Source organism: Coregonus clupeaformis, chromosome 24 (assembly GCF_020615455.1).
Source record: "Coregonus clupeaformis isolate EN_2021a chromosome 24, ASM2061545v1, whole genome shotgun sequence".
Classification (NCBI taxonomy): domain Eukaryota; kingdom Metazoa; phylum Chordata; class Actinopteri; order Salmoniformes; family Salmonidae; genus Coregonus; species Coregonus clupeaformis.
The window spans coordinates 39,343,835-39,366,235 of NC_059215.1; the positions used below are offsets into that span (position 1 = coordinate 39,343,835).

At 46.4% G+C, this 22,401-nt stretch overlaps 2 protein-coding genes across 2 annotated transcripts; one reads left to right on the forward strand and one right to left on the reverse strand.

Annotated features, from left to right (window-relative positions):
* Window positions 1–8,618: 8,618 nt before the first annotated feature.
* On the forward strand, window positions 8,619–12,376 carry borcs6 (BLOC-1 related complex subunit 6). Its single transcript, XM_041845957.2, has 6 exons — window positions 8,619–8,712; window positions 9,485–10,137; window positions 10,467–10,839; window positions 11,321–11,490; window positions 11,945–12,028; window positions 12,152–12,376. Exons 2-6 carry the CDS (start codon window positions 9,496–9,498, stop codon window positions 12,374–12,376), a joined length of 1,494 nt encoding a protein of 497 aa, XP_041701891.2. The 5' UTR covers window positions 8,619–8,712; window positions 9,485–9,495.
* si:dkey-72l14.3 (Glyco_hydro_56 domain-containing protein) lies at window positions 12,295–18,548 on the reverse strand. The gene is made up of 5 exons (XM_041845956.2): window positions 18,112–18,548; window positions 15,343–15,949; window positions 14,846–15,238; window positions 14,640–14,738; window positions 12,295–14,545 (listed from the first exon to the last, which is right to left on the reverse strand). Exons 2-5 carry the CDS (start codon window positions 15,886–15,888, stop codon window positions 14,045–14,047), a joined length of 1,539 nt encoding a protein of 512 aa, XP_041701890.1. The 5' UTR covers window positions 15,889–15,949; window positions 18,112–18,548; the 3' UTR covers window positions 12,295–14,044.
* Between the last annotated feature and the right edge of the window lie 3,853 nt (window positions 18,549–22,401).

The window sequence follows — 22,401 nt, forward strand, 5'->3', positions numbered from 1 at the left end:
ACCTGTATTTGGGGAGTTTCTCCCATTGTTCTCTGCAGATCCTCTCAAGCTCTGTCAGGTTGGATGGGGAGCATTGCTGCACAGCTATTTTCAGGTCTCTAAAGAGATGTTCGATGGGTTCAAGTCCAGGCTCTGGCTGGGCCACTCAAGGACATTCAGAAACTTGTCCAGAAGCCACTCCTGTGTTGTCTTGGCTGTGTGCTTAGGGTCGTGGTCCTGTTGGAAGGTGAACCTTCGCCCCAGTCTGAGGTCCTGAGCACTCTGGAGCAGGCTTTCATCAAATATCTCTCTGTACTTTGCTCCATTCATCTTTCCTGACTAGTCTCCCAGTCCCTGCAGCTGAAAAACATCTCCACAGCATGATGCTGCCGCCACCGTGCTTCACCATAGGGATGGTGCCAGGTTTCCTCCAGGCGTGACGCTTGGCATTCAGGCCAAAGAGTTCAATCTTGGTTTCATCAGACCAGAGAATCTTGTTTCTCATGGTCTGAGAGTCCTTTAGGTGCCTTTTGGCAAACTCCAAGTGGGCTGTCATGTGCCTTTTACTGAGGAGTGGCTTCCGTCTGGCCACTCTACCATAAAGGCCTGATAGGTAGAGTGCTGCAGAGATGGTTGTCCTTCTGAAAGGTTCTCCCATCTCCACAGAGGAACTCTGGAGCTCTGTCAGAGTGACCACCGGGTTCCTCCTACCTAATTCAGCACTTCTTCTTCTATGATATAACGGCGGACCGCAAACCAACGTTAAAGGTGCAAGCCGCCACCTACTGTGCTGGAGTGTGTGGTCAATCACGGTTTGCAACATTTCTAAATCCTCCTAACTCAGTACTTTTGAGAAAATAAAAAAGAACCCTACTAATGTCTAATAGACCCTCCCCATCCCCAAACTCCCTTCCAACCCCCCCAACCCCGTCCAACGTCAATGACCCTACACTTCAATCTTTCCCTCTCTTCAACATTCTTACAACAATATAACAACACATGCTTCACCATTTCATCGATCATACACTCCAGACACAAACCATTCCCATGCTTGCCAACCAAATTTAATGACGAGTTCAATGTACAATGTCCTAAGCGCAATCGAGCAAACACCACCTCTTCCTTCCTAATCTGACCTTTGAATCTTGGTCCACCTACCTTTTTTTTGGAGGGCATATAAATGCCGGCCCTAGAGCTCAGAGTCCCATCTCTTCTGCCACACATCTATCAACATGGCTCTGGTCTTACATTTGGCCTCACCTCTACCCAGTGGAACATTAATATCAATTATATCTAGTTTCAAAGCTCTTTTGGCTAACTGGTCTACAATTACATTCCCTCCCACACCTGAATGTGCTGGGACCCAGCAGAATCTCACTACTACACCCATTCTCTCAATTCTCCATAATAACATTAATACCTCCAATAGTAGGTCACTGCTATTAGATTTACCAGATGATAAACTATTCAATACAGACAGAGAATCTGAGCATACTATCATTCTAACAGGTTGTACGTCCTCCACCCACTGGAGGGCAACTATTATCGCCAACAGTTCAACTGAGTATACTGACAGTTCTTCTGTTAGTCTTCTACATATCTGCACATCATATTCAGGAACATAAACGCCTGCTCCTGTGCGCCCACTATCTGGGTCCTTGGATCCATCTGTGAAAAGCGGTAAAAAAGCATAAAAGCTTATACCAATGTAATTGTCAACCAGTTTCCTTATATCACTGACATCTGACCAATCTTTAATTTTCTCTACCAAGGTTAGATCAACAACAGGATCTGGGAGTAACATCCCCTACCACCACAGAAGAGCCTCTGAAATGCACTTCTTCTTTTTCTTCAATGAGGTTTAACGGCGGTTGGCATCCAATAGTCTAGTAGACTGGAGTATAACTTCTGTGTACTTTGCTTTTTAAAATTATAATAATCAAATACAACAAATACCCTACCATCTAACACTACACTCACAAAAAATAAAATAATAATAATAATAATATAATAATAAAATAATAATATGCCATTTAGCAGACGCTTTTATCCAAAGCGACTTACAGTCATGTGTGCATAAATTTTTATATAATAAATACCATACTCCACTATTTAAATCTATTTAGTCCTACTTCAGGTCAACAGCCTGAAAGGATGGGACACCACCACTTAACACACCCTGTAACTCTTCTGATGTCAAATCAAATCTTCAAATCAAATCACATTTTATTTGTCACATGCGCCGAATACAACAGGTGTAGACCTTACAGTGAAATGCTTACTTACAAGCCCTTAACCAACAATGCAGTTTTAAGAAAGAATACCAAAATAAAAATAACAATAGCGAGGCTGAATACAGGGGGTACCGGTACCGAGTCAATGTGCGGGGGCACCGGTTAGTCGAGGTAATTGGGGTAATATGTATATGTAGGTAGAGTTTTTAAAGTGACCATGCATAGATAATAAACAGAGCGTAGCAGCACCGTAAAAGAGGGGTGGGGGGGGCAATGCAAATAGTCTGGGTAGCCATTTGATTAGATGTTCAGGAGACTTATGGCTTGGGGGTGAAAGCTGTTTAGAAGCCTCTTGGACCTAGACTTGGCACTCCGGTACCGCTTGCCGTGCGGTAGCAGAGAGAACAGTCTATGACTAGGGTGGCTGGAGTCTGACAATTTTTAGGGCCTTCCTATGACACCGCCTGTTATAGAGGTTCTGGATGGCAGGAAGCTTGGCCCCAGTGATGTACTGGGCCGTACGCACTATCCTCTGTGGTGCCTTGCGGTCGGAGGCCGAGAAGTTGCCATACCAGGCAGTGATGCAACCTGTCAGGATGCTCTCAATGGTGCAGCTGTAGAACCTTTTGAGCATCTGAGGACCCATGCCAAATCTTTTCAGTCTCCTTAGGGGGAATAGGTTTTGTCATGCCCTCTTCACGACTGTCTTGGTGTGCTTGGACCATGTCAGTTTGTTGGTGATGTGGACACCAAGAAACTTGAAGCTCTCAATCTGCTCCACTACAGCCCCGTCGATGAGAATGGGGGTGTGCTCAGTCCTCTTCTTTTTCCTGTAGTCCACAATAATCTCCTTTGTCTTGATCACGTTGAGGGAGAGGTTGTTGTCCTGGCACCATACGGCCAGGTCTCTGACCTCCTCCCTATAGGCTGTCTCGTCATTGTCGGTGATCAGGCCTACCACTGTTGTGTCATCAGCAAACTTAATGATGGTGTTGGAGTCGTGCCTGGCCATGCAGTCATGAGTGAACAGGGAGTACAGGAGGGGACTGAGCATGCACCCCTGAGGGGCCCCTGTGTTGAGGATCAGCGTGGCAGATGTTTTGTTACCTACCCTTACCACCTGCAGGCGGCCCGTCAGGAAGTCCAGGATCCAGTTGCAGAGGGAGGTGTTTAGTCCCAGGTTCCTTAGCTTAGTGATGAGCTTTGAAGGCACTATGGTGTTGAACGCTGAGCTGTAGTCAATGAATAGCATTCTCACATAGGTATTCCTTTTGTCCAGGTGTGAAAGGGAAGTGGGGAGCGCAATAGAGATTGCATCATCTGTGGATCTGTTGGGGCGATATGCAAATTGGAGTGGGTCTAGGGTTTCTGGGATAATGGTGTTGATGTGAGCCATGACCAGCCTTTCAAAGCACTTCATGGCTACAGACGTGAGTGCTACGGGTCGGTAGTCATTTAGGCAGGTTACCTTAGTGTTCTTGGGCACAGGGACTATGGTGGTCTGCTTGAAACATGTTGGTATTACAGACTCAGACAGGGAGAGGTTGAAAATGTCAGTGAAGACACTTGCCAGTTGGTCAGCGCATGCTCGGAGTACACGTCCTGGTAATCCGTCTGGCCCTGCGGCGTTGTGAATGTGGACCTGTTTAAAGGTCATACTCACATCGGCTACGGAGAGCGTGATCACACAGTCATCCGGAACAGCTGATGCTTTCATGCATGTTTCAGTGTTACTTGCTTCGAAGCGAGCATAGAAGTAATTTAGCTCGTCTGGTAGGCTCGTGTCACTGGGCAGCTCGCATCGGAGCCGGTGTAGCACGATTCGATCTTAGTCCTGTATTGACGCTTTGCCTGTTTGATGGTTCGTCAGAGGGCATAGCGGGATTTCTTATAAGCTTTGGGGTTAGAGTCCCGCTCCTTGAAAGCGGCAGCTCTACCCTTTAGCTCAGTGCGGATGTTGCCTGTAATCCATGGCTTCTTGTTGGGGTATGTACGTACAGTCACTGTGGGGACGACGTCATCGATGCACTTGTTGAGGAAGCCAGTGACTGATGTGGTGTACTCCTCAATGCCATCGGAAGAATCCCGGAATATATTCCAGTATGTTAAGTCTCACACACCCAAATACGAAGAAAAAAGCCCAAAATCCAATCTTACTGAAACATATATCATTTGTTGGTTTATCCCTCTGTACTGGTACAGATCTACTACTTACACCACTCCTCTCAGGATCCCTCCCCCTTGAACCATCTTCCTCTAGTTTCTTCACTGCCTCAGCATATGACAACTTCTGCACTACTCTAACCCTGGAAACCTCAACCTGCGTCTCTCGCCCGTGACATTTCTGATCCCTAGCCCCATGGGCACCCCTACACATTTTTTATTTTATTTAACCTTTATTTAACCAGGTAGGCCAGTTGAGAACAAGTTCTCATTTACAACTGCAACCTGGCCAAGATAAAGCAAAGCAGTGCGGTAAAAACAACAACAACACAGAGATATGTATGGAATAAACTAAACGTACAGTCAATAACACAATAGAAAATCTATATACAGTGTGTGCAAATGTGGTAAGTTATGGAGGTAAGGCAATAAATAGGCCATAGTGCAAAATAATTACAATTATAATTTAGTATTAACACTGGAGTGATAGATGTGCAGAGATACTGGGGTGCAAATGAGCAAAATAAATAACAATGTAAATAACAATATGGGGATGAGGTAGTTGGGTGGGCTAATTACAGATGGGCTGTGTGCAGGTGCAGTGATCGGTAAGCTGCTCTGACAACTGATGCTTAAAGATAGTGAGGGAGATAAGTGTCTCCAGCTTCAGAGATTTTTGCAGTTCGTTCCAGTCATTTGCAGCAGAGAACTGGAAGGAATGGCGACCAAAGGAGGTGTTGGCTTTGGGGATGACCAGTGAGATATACCTGCTGGAACGCATACTGCGGGTGGGTGTTGCTATGGTGACCAATGAGCTAAGATAAGGCGGCATTTGCCTAGAAGTGATTTATAGATGACCTGGAGCCAGTGGGTTTGGCGACAAATATGTAGTGAGGGCCAGCCAACGACAGCATACAGGTCACAATGGTGGGTAGTATATGGGGCTTTGGTTTCAAAACGGATGGCACTGTGATAGACTACATCCAACTTGCTGAGTAGAGTGTTGGAAGCCATTTTGTAAATGACATCACCGAAGTCAAGGATCGGTAGGATAGTCAGTTTTACGAGGGCATGTTTAGCAGCATGAGTGAAGGAGGCTTTGTTGCGAAATAGGAAGCCGATTCTAGATTTAACTTTGGATTGGAGATGCTTAATGTGAGTCTGGAAGGAGAGTTTACGGTCTAACAAGACACCTAGGTATTTGTAGTTGTCCACATATTCTAAGTCAGACCCGCCGAGAGTAGTGATTCTAGTCGGGCAGGCGGGTGCAAGCAGCGTTCGATTGTAGAGCATGCATTTAGTTTTACTAGCGTTTAAGAGCAGTTGGAGGCCACGGAAGGAGTGTTGTATGGCATTGAAGCTCGTTTGGAGGTTTGTTAACACAGTGTCCAATGAAGGGCCAGATGTATACAAAATGGTGTCGTCTGCGTAGAGGTGGATCTGAGAGTCACCAGCAGCAAGAGCGACATCATTGATATACACAGAGAATAGAGTCGGCCCGAGAATTGAATCCTGTGGCACCCCCATAGAGACTGCCAGAGGTCCAGACAACAGGCCCTCCGATTTGACACATTGAACTATATCTGAGAAGTAGTTGGTGAACCAGGCGAGGCAGTCATTTGAGAAACCAAGGCTATTTTGTCACGATCGTTTATGGAGGATATGGACCAAGGCGCAGCGTGATAAGCGTACATTTTATTCAGTACTTAACTCACGACAAAACAACAAACAAACGAAACGTGAAGTCCTAGGTTACCCAAAACAAACCTTAACGGAACAAGATCCCACACTGACTAGTGCCAAACAGGCTGCCTAAGTATGGTCCCCAATCAGAGACAACGAGCTACAGCTGCCTCTGATTGGGAACCACCCTGGCCAACATAGATCTACACGATCTAGAAAACACAACATAGAAAATATGACATAGAAACTCCACACCCTGGCTCAACATTTAAGAGTCCCCAGAGCCAGGGCGTGACAGTACCCCCAAAGGCGCGGACTGCGACCGCGCCACACAAACACAACAGGGTAGGGGCCGGGTGGGCATTCCGCCTCGGAGGTGGATCCGGCTCCGGGCGTGACAACCACTTTCTCTCCACCTCCCCGTTGCACCCCTGGTCTGGTCTGGCACCGCTGACTGGAGCTGGACCCGACAACGGTGGATCGATCTGTACAGGCTCCGGACTGGAGCCGCTGGCCGGAGCTGGACTGGGCACCGGTGGAGCGGATTGCTCTGGCTCCGGAGTGGATCCGCTGACAGGAGTTGGACCGGACCCCGGTGGAGCGGATTGCTCTGGCTCCGGAGTGGAGCAGCTGACCGGTGCCGGACCAGGCACCGGTGGAACAGGCACGGGCCGTGCCGGACTGGACACACGCACCACTGGCTTGGTGCGGGGAGCAGGAACGGCCGGACCGGGCTGGCGACGCGCACCACTGGCTTGGTGCGAGGGACAGGAACAGGCCGGACCGGGCTGGCAACGCGCACCACTGGCTTGGTGCGAGGGACAGGAACAGGCCGGGCTGGACTGGGAACACGCACCACTGGCTTGGTGCGGGGCGCAGGAACAGGCCGGACCGGGCTGGCGACGCGCACCACTGGCTTGGTGCGAGGGACAGGAACAGGCCGGACTGGACTGGGAACACGCACCACTGGCTTGGTGCGGAGCGCAGGAACAGGCCGGACCGGTCTGGCGACGCGCACCACCGGCTTGGTGCGAGGGGCAGGAACAGGCCGGACCGGGCTGGCGATGCGCACCACTGGCTTGGTGCGAGGGACAGGAACAGGTCGGACCGGGCTGGCAACGCGCACCACTGGCTTGGTGCACGGGGCAGGAACAGGCCGGGCCGGGCTGGCGACGCGCACCACTGACTTGGTGCGAGGGACAGAAACAGGCCGGACCAGGCTGGCGATGCGCACCACTGGCTTGATGCGAGGAGCAGGAACGGGCCAAACCATACTGGGAACACCCACCACTGGCTTAGTGCGGGAATCAGGAACGGGCCGGACCGGACTGGCGACACGCACCACTTGATTGGTGCGAGGAGCGGACTGGTTCCTTCATTAACCCCCGCTCCTTCTGCTGCCTAACCAGCTCCTCTCGCCGTGCCTCTACACTTTCCTTCTGTTCCCTCTGAACCAAGGACCCCCTTAATCTGGCGGCCTCGGAGGATACGGACCAAGGCGCAGCGTGATAAGCGTACATGGGCAAGTTGCAGCAGAGGGTGCAGAGCTGGTGGCCGGGGTAGGGGTAGCCAGGTGGAAAGCATGGCATGTAGCGCTCAACAGTGCATCCCACTTGTAAAGCACTCTCACATGCACTGTCAGCTGTGGGACCTTATATAGACAGGTGTGTGCCTTTCCAAATCATGTCCAATCAATTGAATTTACCACAGGTGGACTCCAATCAAGTTGTAGCACCATCTCAAGGATGATCAGTGGAAACAGGATGCACCTGAGCTCAATTTCGAGTCTCATAGCAAAGGGTCTGAATACTTATGTAAATAAGGTATTTCTGTTTTGCAAAAAATAATAAAAAAGCTTTTTTTTTCGCTTTGCCATTATGGGTATTGTGTGTAGATTGATGAGGATTTTTTTCTTTAATCCATTTTAGAATAAGGCTGTAGTGTAACATAATGTGGAAAAAATGAAGGGGTCTGAATATTTTCCGAACGCACTGTATAGACGTACAGAATGATGGTAATTCGTAAAGTTTCTCACCAAATATTTTGCTAAGATAAGCATTATATTGTTCGATTATAGGAGTAACTCTGGTAGGCCTGAAACAGTCTTCCTCACCTCAAGTTCAACTGTCGGAGTCAGTTGGAGCGCCGGGGCACACTGCCTTCATAGCATAGGCCTGCAGCAGCTAAAGCTTAATAATAGCCACACCATACCAAAACATCACAAACGTTTCTAAACTTTATTAGGGTAATATCAAAGTAAGTCAAGCCATTGTTTATAGGGAAAATACGAGCAGAAGAGCGAATGTAAACCAGGGAAATAACGCACTACCTCCCCTCCCCCCCCAGTAATTTTCGATCTGTCCCTAAGTAGACATGAATGATTTACTGTACTTCATTGAATTCAATTAAATACAACTTAATTCTGAAATGATTTAGTATTTACAATTATTATAGGTTTAAATTATACTTATTAAAGATAACATCATACTACTGCATATTATCATCATGTGAGACTGTGGTGAGTTAGCCTATAATTCGTTGCATCATTATGCGGAACTATTGCGTTTTCTATTTCAGGTTGTATGGAAGAATATACAGAGCGGACTCGACACAGTTTCATGGTTGACTACATCTCCAGGAAAGAACTACAGTGGTAAGTGTTTATTTATTTGATTACGCTCAAATCGGCCAAATATTTTACTTTCCTGAAAGTAAGTCATCTCACACATTGCCAGGTGGTAACTCTTGACACGGAATAACAAGGGAACTAAAAACAAGATAAAATTCCGAGGCCTGCTTGCCTTGCTATCATCGACAGCTAGCTAGCTAGCCTGCGAGCTAACGTCATGTGACTGATTGCTAGCTTATGTCTGATAATGACATCAATATGTCGACTTGCTTGCTAGATGTTGGGACCATTATTTATGGTCTGATGGTACTTATTGCTAATTGTTTTACAGTTTCCTGCTGCTAGCTAGCTGTAACTAATCACACTGATAGCCAGCTACTAGTACCTAGCTACGTAGTATAAACACAGGCGCTGTTGGTGGCTAAAGATATTCTTATATCGCTTATTGTACAGTCACTCGACCTTTGATCATTTAGTTTTCTTGTGTTTGTTGGATTGCATTGACCTGCAAAGTTGTATTGTTGACAGTTTAGTTTGGTGGGTCTTCCGATGTATGCTTGCAAGCTGGCTAGACGTACTAGCAAGAGACTTGAATAGAAAACATATCACACAAAATTCTCAAGTCTTTCTCCCAACCCCCCTTAAAAGCAAAAAGGAAGCAAAACCCACTAACAAAAAAGAGCTGGAGCCCTGGGTGAGCAAGTTGATGTGCATTGATTTGTAGAGTCAGACCCAGTTGTATGTATGCATAGGGAGGAGAGTGTGTCAGTTGTTATCTGACATGTATTTTATGCAGCAGGTGGAGGGATGAGCCTCTTCCCTGTGATTGGCACAGACTTGCCGGAAGCAGCCAATGGGGTGGATACACAGCACTCCCCGGAATCCTGCAGTGTGAATGGCCCATACACCCATGCCCCGACTACCCCCACACAGCTCCTGAAGTTTGGGAGTAGGATGCCCAGTCCTGGGCAGGGATCCCTTGATGTGACCCCTAGAGAGACAGAGAACTGTGTGGATGGGGAGAGAGCATGCGATGGACAAGAAAACCCCATAGACACTCCTCACAACACCACGTCCCATTCAGACACACAACAACACACAGACACGCTCCCAGCACACCCCTCCCTCCCCACTACCACATGCACAGCAGACACAGAGCCAGACCCACACGTGCCCTCCAAAGACATGTCCCTCACTGGACCCCCCCAAACAGGTATGCCCCTCAACAAGACTCTGTCTGGAGACTGGCAGCACACAGGCATGCCATCCAAAGACACAGCCCCAGAGGGGGACACTCACAGCACAGACAAAAAGCAGTCAGAGACAGAGCACACAGAGCCTTCTAGCTGCTGTGCTGCAGAAACAGAGGAGGAAAAGGAGGAGGAAGAGTGTGAAAAGGAGAGAGTGGAGCAGCATGCAGGAAACACACAGGCTGAAGTCTCAGCTGAGGTGAGTCTGTCATAATGACTGCTACTGCTCCTGTACATAATTGTTAACGTTAAAGTGCCAGAGCCATCAGCTGGAGAATAGTACTATAGTACTTTATTTCATTAACATTTAACATTTGAGTCATTTAGCAGATGCTCTTATCTAGAGTGACTTACAATTAGTGCATTCATTTTAAAATAGCTAGGTGAGTCATATCACAATCGTAGCAAGTACATTTTCCCTCGAGTAGTTATCATCGGTGTATTTTTAATCCATTGTGCAGTGCAGCATGCTTATATGTCTGGAGGATCTTGAGGATTGTTATGTGTAAGACTGCGTCTTCCCCTCAGTTTACAGAGGAGCCCTCGGCAGCAGCTCCGGGCCCCAGCTCTGCCCCAGCCAAGGGGGAGTCGTCAGACAGCAGCCCTTGTCCGCCCCATGTCATGGCCCAGGTGCGCGTGCGGAACGTCCCAGAGCGGGAGCGCATCGTTCGGGGCATGCAGGACAGCAAGAGCCTGGACGAGATCAGCCAGGCGTGCGGTGGAGGGGCCCGGGGTGGGGGCCGGGGGGGCCAGCCAGAGGGCCGCAGGGCCACCATCTCCTCTGCCCTGGAGCTGGAGGGAACAGTTAGCCACGACGGGGACCTGACCCACTACATCTGCCGCAACCTGGAGCAGAAGATCAAGATGAGCTCCAAGCCCAGCTTGGACTGTGACTGTGAGTGTGAGTACCAGCACCGGGGGACCGCGGAGACCGGGATGGGGGATTGGATAATTAGTCACCAGGGTTGTATTCATTAGGTACCAAACTGGAAAGAAAAGGACTGAAACAGGGAGACCATCTGAACTTGTCCAGTAAGACATCTCCGTTTTCCATTGCAAAACGTTTTGCTTACGATGGGCCTGAATACGACCCTGGTGATCAGAGAAATGCTGCTCCGCAAAATGCCTTTTCTGGTGTTATTTCAGCGACGCGTCAGTGTTTGAAGTTGCAGTTGTAGGCTGAGTTCCAAATCGAATCAATCTACCCTTTCCCTCTAATCTACTGATTAGATTAGCACCTTCAGGAAGGGTGGGATTACGGATTACTCACACAGCAGTTTGTATGAGGGAGGAGGATTTGGTTTGCTTTGTAGACCGTCAGATAACATAGTAATTTCCGGTGTGTGTTTTTCTTTATTTTCTTTCTTTCTTTCTGAGTCCAGCGGACTGCTCGGGTTCCATCAGCAGTAGAGGTCGGGGGTCGTCGTTGCGGCGGCCGGCTGACATCCCTCCCATCGACCCTGCTGTCTTGGTGGACTTGCAGAGACACACACAGGAAGTTGCCCACAGCGTGGAGCTAATGATGCGCAGCCTCAACGGAACCATCCAGAACGTACGTGAGCTCAGTTTGTCCACACCACACACACACACAAATGTTTCTGTATTTATTTCTGTATTTATTTGTATTATATTTTTACTGCTCTAGGGTTATTTAATGCTTGCATAACCTTCTCTACTATTATCTATTGATTTATTTTTCATTCTTTATGCGGTGCGCGCTGCGCAGAACGTCGGAAGAATTTTCACTGAACTATCACTGTGAATCATTGTAATGTTTGTTTGTGTCAATTAATCCCGTAAGTGATGGGTTGCCAGCTGGCGATTTGACACGAAAATAAAATGTCATTCATTTATTAATTCACACGTACTCACTCAAATCATTCTGATCTCCCTTCCGTCCTTTTAGTTCTGCTCTGCTATTGTAATGCTCTTATTGTAAGTTGCCCAGAGTTAGTGTCTGCTATGCTATATACTGTATGTCTTTATCAATGTGTGTGTGTGTCCAGATGACAGCGCTGAGTGTGGGCTACATCCAGACCTACAGAGACTCAGTGGACAGCCTGGGGGAGTCTGTGGACATGAGCATAAAGGTGAGAGAACAGGTAGCTTGGCCAGACGTGAATGGAAGGATGAGCACTGAATACTGATCGATAGTCACAGATGCTTCTTGTCATAAGTATAATGTCCTGATTGTAGCGTGTGTGTGTTCATAGGGAATGTACACGCTGATGGCGCGCTGTGAGGAGCTGGACCGCTCCATGCAGCCCATCCACACTCTGGCCGCCCAGATCCGGGACATCAAGCGCACCCTGGATGCCCTGGAGGCCATCTGCAGTGACCTTAACTGGAATAACCTGGAGACCCCTCTAACCTGGAAACCCCTCCCACCTGGAAACCCCTCCCCCAGAGATCCTCTTCCACTGCAGACCCTTGTCTAACCTAACGATCCCCTCCCTCCCGCCTGGAATCACTGCTACTAATCATGCTAGCTTCATGGATGATCTGCTTCTCCCCCTCACCCCTCCCCATGGAGACGTCCTGCTTCAAACCCCTCCTCCACCCGGAAATGCTCATTCGGCTAGGAGTCCCTCCCCCTGACAGAACTTGAAGGAAACAGAGCACTTGATGCTTCTCTTATTACCGTCCAACCCACTTGGTTCAGATTGTACTAACTGCTTCTGCCAACACGGGGGCACTCTCTCGTTCTCTCATATGGAGAGTGAGCTTTTGGAACAGTTGAGATAAGATGGTTTAGATGTTAGTCACTTCTTAGGCAGGTTCCTGAAACTAGTAAGATGAGACAGGTGGGGGTACGTATTATGTTGTTTAAATGTCAGTCCCTCCAGACGTCATGTTGCATACCTGTTACCAGTCCCTCCAGACGTCATGTTGCATACCTGTTACCAACCAAAAGCCATTCCCTGTGGAGCTCTCCTCTCGGATCCCTGGATAATATGTTGCGCTTTAGGAGACTGTGGTACCTTCTGTCATTTCACAGGTTGTCTGGTAGGTTGGTACTGAGTAAGTAGGCCTGTCTCAATATCGAACATATCTATTTGGCCTAAATTGTTTTGCCATGGTGAGAGGTTCTGGACAGCAGTTACATGTAGCATGCCGTTACTGGCTTCTTGTACCATGGCCCATGAAAAACTTGGATGCTACCAGATGTCGTCAGACCTGCTGAAGCCCCACCTAGATAAGAAGGCAGCACCCTCACACTGGATATAAAGGGGGATGGGCTGTGGTACTATAGACTTTGGGGGGTGCATGTTTGGCTGGGGAGGGAGAGATGGCCTCCTCTCTAACTGCTCTTAATCTGTACAATCAGAAGCACCTCTGTACATATCTCTTTCTGTAACAAAGAAATGATTTAGGTACCCTTCGTCCTGAGTGTATATTTTAAGAAAAATAACACAATAAATGTACATGAGCTGCAAAGAGTAGCTGTCTGTTTTGTTCCTGGATGTGGTTGTGATGACGTGTATACAGGACATCTAGACTGATACAGGACAGGACATCTAGACTGCATCAACAACATTTTATAGAAAATATTAGTACATTTTCACAGAGGTATGATTTATTGTAAACGCAATAGCATGACCGGTAAGAACACAAAGGTAATGGTGAAGCCATCTCAATTGATATGACTGCAGTAACATGTTGTAGAATGTGTTTACATTGTTTGAGGAAACCAAGTTGTGAACCATATTACAGGTCCGTCACAACATAGCCATTCACGTGTAAGGAGTAGAGCTGAGTAGCGTGAAGAAGGAAAAAAAGTGTGCAGAAAAACAAAAATGAGTTATAAAAGAAACACCCAGTACTGCAATGTTATGAACTGAATACACACAACTGTTGACGAGACGAGAAATGACGGCAATGTTAACCACAAATCCTATGAATAAAAGGTTGTTGTTTGATCTACTTGTACAGACAATAAACACATCCACAGTCTCCAAAATAGAATAGTAGTCTCTGTTCACAACATTTCTTTGTTCGAAAGAGAAACACCTCTTAAGAGTTTCTGTTCCACCCCAAAAAAGTATACACTGGTACGACAGTGTGTTTAGCCCCCTGAGCCCCGACCTAATAGTCCAGCAGGTTAGTCAGAGGTTCAGGCATAAGTCTGTGTTCAGGCTTAGAGCTGTGGCTAATACCAGCAGTAGAGGCAGGAGAGGTGTCGTGAGTGATGGTCCACTGTGGTCTGACAGAGCGAGGGTGGGCCTGGTCCCTTGGTTCAGCTCACTCAACAAGGGTGAATTCAGTGTGGGAGGAAGGGCTCCCTGTGCCCTGTCCTTGGGGACCTCCTCGTCGGCAGCCGCCCCCTCCATGGACTCATACCACTGGCACTGGAAGTCCCTCTTCCAGGCCTCCAGGTTTCCAGGATCCAGCTGGCCTGTGGCCTGCACCCCTTCCACCTTCCCCTGCGTCATCAGGAAGTTGGAGGGCGGCAGGTGCAGGTAGGCGGAGCTCCCGGGTTTGCGGCGTACGCAGCGGCCACGCCCCTGGCACAGGGAGACGCTGCACAGGCGGGCGGCTGTGGTCACGTTGACGGCGTACAGGCCCAGGACCTCACGCACGAACGTGGCCAGCTCTGAGCAGGCTCTCTGGGGGCAGACAGGTGAAATGTTGTCATTCTTAGACCTCAGACCCACGGTAGTCTGACTGACTGAATGTATGGACAATTGAAGAGATGTGTACCTGAGTCCTTGAAGAGAAGACACCTTGATCTTTCTCCCAGAGGATAACCCCTGCTGCCCCCATGGCAGCACTCTCACCTATGGTGTTGACCAGGTCCGCCTGAGGGAACATCACTCTGTTATACACTTGTTACAGAACCAACAGACAAAGAGAAACCACTTTCAAAAACATGGTAACATCTACTTCCACCCAGCACTATCTCTCACCTCAGACAGAAAAGTATTGGTTGATGTATAGACACTCCTGACCAATGGGAACACAGGAAGGTCGTAGGCGGTCCCGGCCAAGCCTGCCACTCTCAGTGCCTCTCGGATCTGATTGGACGTGTACAGTCTGGCCCCTGAGGTCCCGCCCTGCAACTTCTCTAGTGTGAGGGCGGGGTAGAGGGCAGAGCAGCATTTCCATAGCCACAGCAGCTCGTCGTTCAACGCCATCTCGGTGGCGGGACAGCGACCTGTGTAATTGGACAGCGACTGGGCGGGGCCAGAGTTGTAGCAGTTGGGGTACGGGGACACGCCCCACAGAGCCTTGGGGCGGAGCCTCCTCACCTCCCACAGCGTCTCCATGAGGATGGACTGGGCCGCTGCCTCAAAGTCCACCTGGGGAACGGGATGACATCATTATGAGACAACTGTGATGTTGAATAGCATTTATTACATCTATTTCTCCTATTACTCTAAACTGGTATTGATGAGGATCTTACCTGAGACCACTTCTCCACCTCCTCAGTGGTCCAGTCAGGGAAGAAGGTCCTCAGCAGAGCCCTGGAGCCCTCCAGGTAGATGCCCTGTTTCTCACGGTTCCTTCCCCACTGCGGGGACCACTGGCCCCAACGCAGTACCCCCAGGCCCTGGTACCCTGTGGAGGGTAGCGCTGCCACCAGGTCCTCCCCTGTCTTCTGGAGGTGTCCATCCAGTCTGGTGTGTTGGGGAAGACCCCCATTCACCGGCTGGTCCTGGTGAGTGTAATAGGGGTATTTCCCCAGAGTGTCCTCATAAAACATGGACACGCGGCCCTCTCTCTCCATCCCAAAGGCTCCTGGGTCAGGACGTATAGAACACGCCTTGTTGGGGATTCCCCATAGTACTAGAAAAGGCTGCCCTGGTGACAGAGGATTGCGTGCCGGCTGTGGGGGACCACCAAGGCAGGGGAAGGTAAGGAGCATCAACCCCTGGAGGAGAAGTGGTAGTAGGGCCCTGTGTAGCCCAGCTCTGAGCCCTGCCCGGAGCTCCAGCTCAGTCCACGCCATGGAGCTGCCTGCTGCCTCTGTATCTCACCACGCCTCCAGGCCCTCACAACCAACCATAGCCCTGGAAACACAACACGGCACCCTCAGCTGTCTACATGCCAACTTTAACACATTATAACATTGTATGCCTCTCACTGAATCATTGTCAACAATAAAAATGAATCACACGTCAACAAGCTAATCATATTGCCAGGCTGCGCCAATCATCCCTAGTCAGCCCCATGTCGCTGCCAGTCATTTTTTAAACCATTCTCATTGACTCGTGTGATTCTTATTCAAACTTATTTGGCCTTCCAAGACTAGGCCTATGTTATAGAGTGGACACTATATAAATAATTACATTGAATATGTATTGTAATTACCTGCAGTATAGTATGATTACTATTCATGTGTGCATGGTTATTATTGGCATTGGCATTGACCGTGACCTTTCCCCTTCGATGATGTCATCACCCAGGGTCGGATCTATACAATGCGACTCTAACACATGTTGAGTGGGCTGTATCGTTTAGCTGTATTTGTACTGTTTGTACATGGCTGTACACCTTTTATTTCTTAGGTTGAAAGTAAAGGAAAGTAATATTGAAATGCGTGTGGGCATTCCTTGTCAAGTTACTACAGCCTAAAACAGCAAAAGGAGAGATGATTGATGATGTGAATGAGGCATGTGTGTACGTCAGTTGCAGGGCCATCAGAGGAGACTAGACTAGAGGAACATGATGCCTCAAAAAGGTCATTAACAAGAGTTAATTGGATTCATTAGTGATCCCCATGTTGGCCATGAGGATCACTGAGACGCTGCTCGCTCAGTAATGATTCTCGGTAATTACTCTGTAGTGCAGCAGAGGGAGCCATACCAAGGACAACTACAAAAATCAAGACTACACTGTGATTATTGATCGCAATCATTACAGCCCCGTGAAAAACAGTAAATCCATAGTACCGGAAAATTTTAAATGTGTCCTTTTTTGGGTAAAGCTCTAATCCTTTAACAGTAATCTGCTTTTGTTTGTTTTACTGATCAGGCATGAAGGGGAGCGGACACCACAAAGCATGTGAACATATTGGATTCTATGTAAAGCCTAAAGGATTAACTACCATGGTTTTAGAAATCAGTTAACCGATATCATGGACAAGAACCCATTGTGCTGTGGTTGTCATATAGATACACTGAGTGGACAGAACATTAGGAACACCTGCTCTTTCCATGACATAGACTGACCAGGTGAATCCAGGTGAAAGCTAGGATCCCTTATTGATGTCACGTGTTAAATCCACTTCAATCAGTGTAACTGAAGGGGAGGAGACAGGTTAACCTCTAAAGGTCTAAGCCTTTGGGGTGGGGGGATAAGGTTTTGAAGTGTATTTCCTATATCTAGGAGATATAAGTAAGCTAAGGAAATATTTTTGGTTTTTGGACACATATTTAACCCCGTTTCTTTTGTTGGCACAAAACTACCTCCATATATCCTTTTTTTTTTTTTACTGGTACCAGTTACCTTCAGACGAGTCCCTTGACACTTGTGGGGTTTGTAGCATCTCCCCTTTCCATAGTTGGGTCATATTAGTTTGCAGCCCAAACGGTTCAGATGCTACAGACAGAAGTTCCTAATGTTTTGAACACTCAGTTTATATATTTGTCCCAGCTATGTGTTATTTGACACATTCAATTCACTCTAATCCAAGTCACTCCCTGCCTTGAAAAAGGACTGGAATAGTACAGTGCTAAACTTAGACCCTTAGGAATCCCCCTCTAAACTTAAGAATCCCCCTCTAAACTTAGGAATCTCCCTCTAAATGTAAAAATCCCTCTCTAAACTTTATTTGGATTTCTTAGGTTGCAGCAAAAACGTATCCTGCTCTTTCTGTGGAACTTCAATGTGGAAGTGGACTGGAACATTTTGCCGTCATTGAAAAAGACACATTTACGGAATGAGCCAATGTCTCATCCTTCCCAGAATTTGTCTGAAAGGCTAAAAGACATTATAAAGTGCATTATACATGCAGGCTTTAAGTGTTACTAAGCTATGTATCATAGTAAGAGTAGAAGTCCCACATGCAGGGAGAGCACCACTATCAGCTAGAGCCACCATACCACTACATCTCCATTACCACTCCATATTAATGATGTCGCTATTGGGGTCAGAGGTGGTCTAGGCTCCCTGGCTGTGCTGTCTGACAGAAGGTCAAAGGTCTTAGGCTGCAGGTCAGAAGGTCACTCACCTCTGATTTGCTGGTCCGGACAGATGGACACTTCATGGATTCACCTGATGCTAGCTAGCTAAACTCTGCTGGACTGGGTGAGCAGCACTGGTCAGGACTATCAGGACGTCAACCGCTCCCAGGGTCTTCAAGGTGGTCAAGGAGAAGATGCGTCTGGTGTCTATGTAGTATCCAGGTAGGCTTCCCCACAGACAGGTGTCCTAACGCCCCAGGAAGCTTCAACCCCAAGGCATGTACTGTTCTGGAGGCAGGAGGAAGTCAGGGAGTCAGTCAGGTTAGTGACTGACCAGGGAGACATGGGTGGACGGGTGGTGTGGTGAACCATAGGGAGGGAGACCTGCGGTAGACAGCCATCCAGCCAGAGAAAGAGCCAGTGTGAGGCAGGGAAAGGAGGGAGAGCCAGAGGACGTGACAGGAGGCAGGTTGAAGCAACCTCACCTCACCGGGGTAATCTGGCTGTAAGCAGGGTCAGTGCCGACCACAACACTCGCATGACCGCCCGTCCTGACCGTAATCCCATAATCCAACGGGAGGACTGCCCCAACGCTTTCGTTTGCACAGACGAAGCAGCTCACACCTGTGATCTCTCTCTCCTTTTCTACTGATATATCTTTACTTTTTGCCTTTTTCCATTTCCCTCATCTTTCCTCCTTTCTCTATGCTCTTCCCCAGTATTGATTGTTCCTTAGTCAGCAGCTCTGGATTTTGTTTTCCATCTTTCAATCTGTTCTACAATTTCATTGGTCTATTTGGGCCTGAACATCAGCATAGAATCTCAAAGGTGTTAACAGCTTTTCGAATTGCTTTGATGCAATTTTCACAAGTATGTGGTACATTTTCACAACGCTTAGTACAAAACTCAAAACAGATCATCAAAAAGGCTGTTGTTTCAAAACCCTAAGCACATTTTCAATTGTCTTAGTACAACTTAATCAGTGTTTAATCTAGAAATACATATTTCACATTGCATTACATGTTCATATACAGTAATTTATTTTCACAATGCAATGCTCACCTTACTTTTAATATGATTGTCTTCTCATTATGTTAAAATACGTTTGACTATTACTTAATCCGAAAGCTCTTAATTGATAATCACTTAACCGTTTGATATACATTTTAAACTGGTTAGTCTACTACAGACTTTGAGAACTACATAATGAAAAGGTTTGTTTGTAAAGTATAAACATATAATGTATGATATATACTGGCTGTAATGTACTATTACATTTTAGTCATTTAGCAGACACTCTTATCCAGAGCAATTTACAGTTAGTGCATACATTTTCATACTGGCCCCCCATGGGAATCGAACCCACAACCCTGGCATTGCAAACACCATGCGCTACCAACTGAGCTACACAGGATTACAGTGAAAATATAAACTTAAAGTACCATAGGTAGGTTTTAGAATCATAAAGTAATAGTGGTGGTAAATGTGTATTTTTTCCTTGCTACAATCATAGAGATAATTGTTGTTGTTTTTGTACTTTGGTGCTATTTATAAGTACAGTACCAGTCAAAAGTTTGGACACACCTACACATTCAAGGGTTTTTCTTTCTTTCTTTTTTACAATTTTCTACATTGTAGAATAATAGTGAAGACATCAGACCTATGAAATAACACATATGGAATCATGTAGTAAAGAACAAAGTGTTAAACAAATTCTTCAAAGTAGCCACCCTTTGCCTTGATGACAGCTTTGCACACTCTTGGCATTCTCTCAACCAGCTTCATGAGGAATGCTTTTCCAACAGTCTTGAAGGAGTTCCCACATATGCTGAGCACTTGTTGGCTGCTTTTCCTTCACTCTGCAGTCCAACTCATCCCAAACCATCTCAATTGGGTTAGGGTCAGGTGATTGTGGAGGCCAGGTCATCTGATGCAGCACTCCATCACTCTCCTTGGTCAAATAGCCCAAATGATAGTCCCACTAAGCGCAAACCAGATGGGATGGCATATCGCTGCAGAATGCTGGGGTAGCCATGCTGGTTAAGTGTGCCTTGAATTCTAAATAAATCACAGACAGTGTCACCAGCAAAGCACCCCCACACCATCACACCTCCTCCTCCATGCTTCACGGTGGGAACCACACATGCAGAGATCATCCGTTCACCTACTCTGCGTCTCACAAAGACACAGTGGTTGGAACCAAAAGTATCAAATTTGGACTCATCAGACCAAAGGACAGATTTCCACCGATCAAATGCCAATTGCACATGTTTCTTGGACGAAGCAAGTCTCTTCTTATTATTGGTGTCCTTTAGTAGTGGTTTCTTTGCAGCAATTCGACCATGAAGGCCTGATTCACACAGTCTCCTCTGAACAGTTGATGTTGAGATGTGTCTGTTACTTGAACTCTGTGAAGCATTTATTTGGGCTGGAATCTGAGGTGCAGTTAACTCTAATTAACTTATCCTCTGCAGCAGAGGTAACTTTGGGTCTTCCTTTCCTGTGGCGGTCCTCATGAGAGGCAGTTTCATCATAGCGCTTGATGGTTTTTGCGACTGCACTTGAATACATTTTTCCAGATTGACTGACCTTCATGTCTTAAAGTAATGATGGACTGTCATTTCTCTTTGCTTATTTGAGCTGTTCTTGCCATAATATGGACTTGGTTTTTTACAAAATAGGGCTATCTTCTGTATACCAACCCTACCTTGTCACAACACAACTGATTGGATCAAACGCATTAAGAAGGAAAGAAATTCCACAAACTTTTAACAAGGCACACCTGTTAATTGAAATGAATTCCAGGTGACTACGTCATGAAGCTGGTTGAGAGAATGTCAAGTGTGCAAAGCTGTCATCAAGGCAAAGGGTGGCTATTATTAGAATCTTAAATATAAAATATATTTGATTTGTTTAACACTTTTTTGGTTACAACATGATTCCATATGTGTTATTTCATAATTTTGATGTGTTCACTATAATTCTACAATGTAGAAAATAGTCCAAAAAAATTAAGAAAAACCCTGGAATGAGTAGGTGTGTCCAAACGTTTGACAGATATTGTACGTGGTGAATTTTTTAACTCTTTGTACAAAACTCCATACTGGTAACACTTGTAACGCATCAAGTCTTACATTCAAAACCTTTCGTTGTGCATTCATTTTATTTGAAGACATCTTTCACCACACAACCAATGATCAAAAATACAAGTTTACTGTGAAATACCATGAGAACATTAATTTAATTACCAAAACACAACATAATGATATCTTCTCAATGTAGCTGCTTTAACAACAGCAAAAAATATAAGGTGCATGTTTCAAAATTGCCCTTTGAATGTAATATGCTACAGTACTGTAAATAACAGTACATTACACTGTTTTCACATTATCAATCAAATGTATTAGGCAATACACTTGTGCTACCCATCAAAATTGACAGAAAATCTAATTTCCATAATTTCTATCCCATGTGTGATCAAAGGTGTGATCATTGAAGACGCCTTTCACAATCATTGATGCAAAAATTAAATGAAATATAATTAAAACATAGGTGTACTGTAATCAAATGAAACTAATTAAATGAATGAAAAAAATAAAATGTTTAGCAGGCACTAGTTTGCATCAAGCCTGTCTTGAGCATTCGGCCATAGGTTCTCATCCACATTGCAGTAAATGTCCTCATTGTTCATGCCTCTGTGGAAAAACCTTTTGGAATGGCAAATCCAAGCCAGACATTGGTCTGGATTGATGTCATCGCATGCCTCATCCATAGCCTAAAGTAGGGTGGCACGCTCATAGGGGATGGCGATCATACACCTTCCACCTGTATTGTGGTCCTCTGTAGCTCAGCTGGTAGAGCACGGCGCTTGTAACGCCAAGGTAGTGGGTTCGATCCTCGGGACCACCCATACACAAAAATGTATGCACGCATGACTGTAAGTCGCTTTGGATAAAAGCGTCTGCTAAATGGCATATTATTATTGTAATCATGTATTGTATTATATTTTACAGTATTTTATTGTACTTGTAATTGTGTAGTCAAACATGTCACTAGCAACACCAGAGTTGTGGGTTCGATTCCCACTGGGGTCACATATGAAAATATATGGACTCCCTGTTGTTACTTTGGATAAAAGTGTATGCTATGTAAATGAAATATATAGTGCATTAGGAAAGTTTTCAGACCTCTTGATCTTTTCCACATTATGTTACGTTACAGCCTTATTCTAAAATGGATTACATTTGTTTTTTCCCCTCATCAATCTACACACAATACCCCATAATGACAAAGCAAAAACAGGTTTTTAGATATTTGTGCAAATTTATTACAAATAA

Coding starts and splice junctions, on each gene's coding strand:
- borcs6 (XM_041845957.2), top strand. CDS start 9,496: ATGAGCCTCTTCCCTGTGATTGGCACAGACTTGCCGGAAGCAGCCAAT. Junction 10,840..11,320: donor CTTGGACTGTGACTGTGAGT/GTGAGTACCAGC, acceptor TTCTGAGTCCAG/CGGACTGCTCGGGTTCCATC. Junction 11,491..11,944: donor TCAACGGAACCATCCAGAAC/GTACGTGAGCTC, acceptor GTGTGTGTCCAG/ATGACAGCGCTGAGTGTGGG.
- si:dkey-72l14.3 (XM_041845956.2), bottom strand. CDS start 15,888: ATGGCGTGGACTGAGCTGGAGCTCCGGGCAGGGCTCAGAGCTGGGCTA. Junction 14,739..14,845: donor CCAATACTTTTCTGTCTGAG/GTGAGAGATAGT, acceptor ATGTTCCCTCAG/GCGGACCTGGTCAACACCAT. Junction 14,546..14,639: donor TCTTCTCTTCAAGGACTCAG/GTACACATCTCT, acceptor GTCTGCCCCCAG/AGAGCCTGCTCAGAGCTGGC.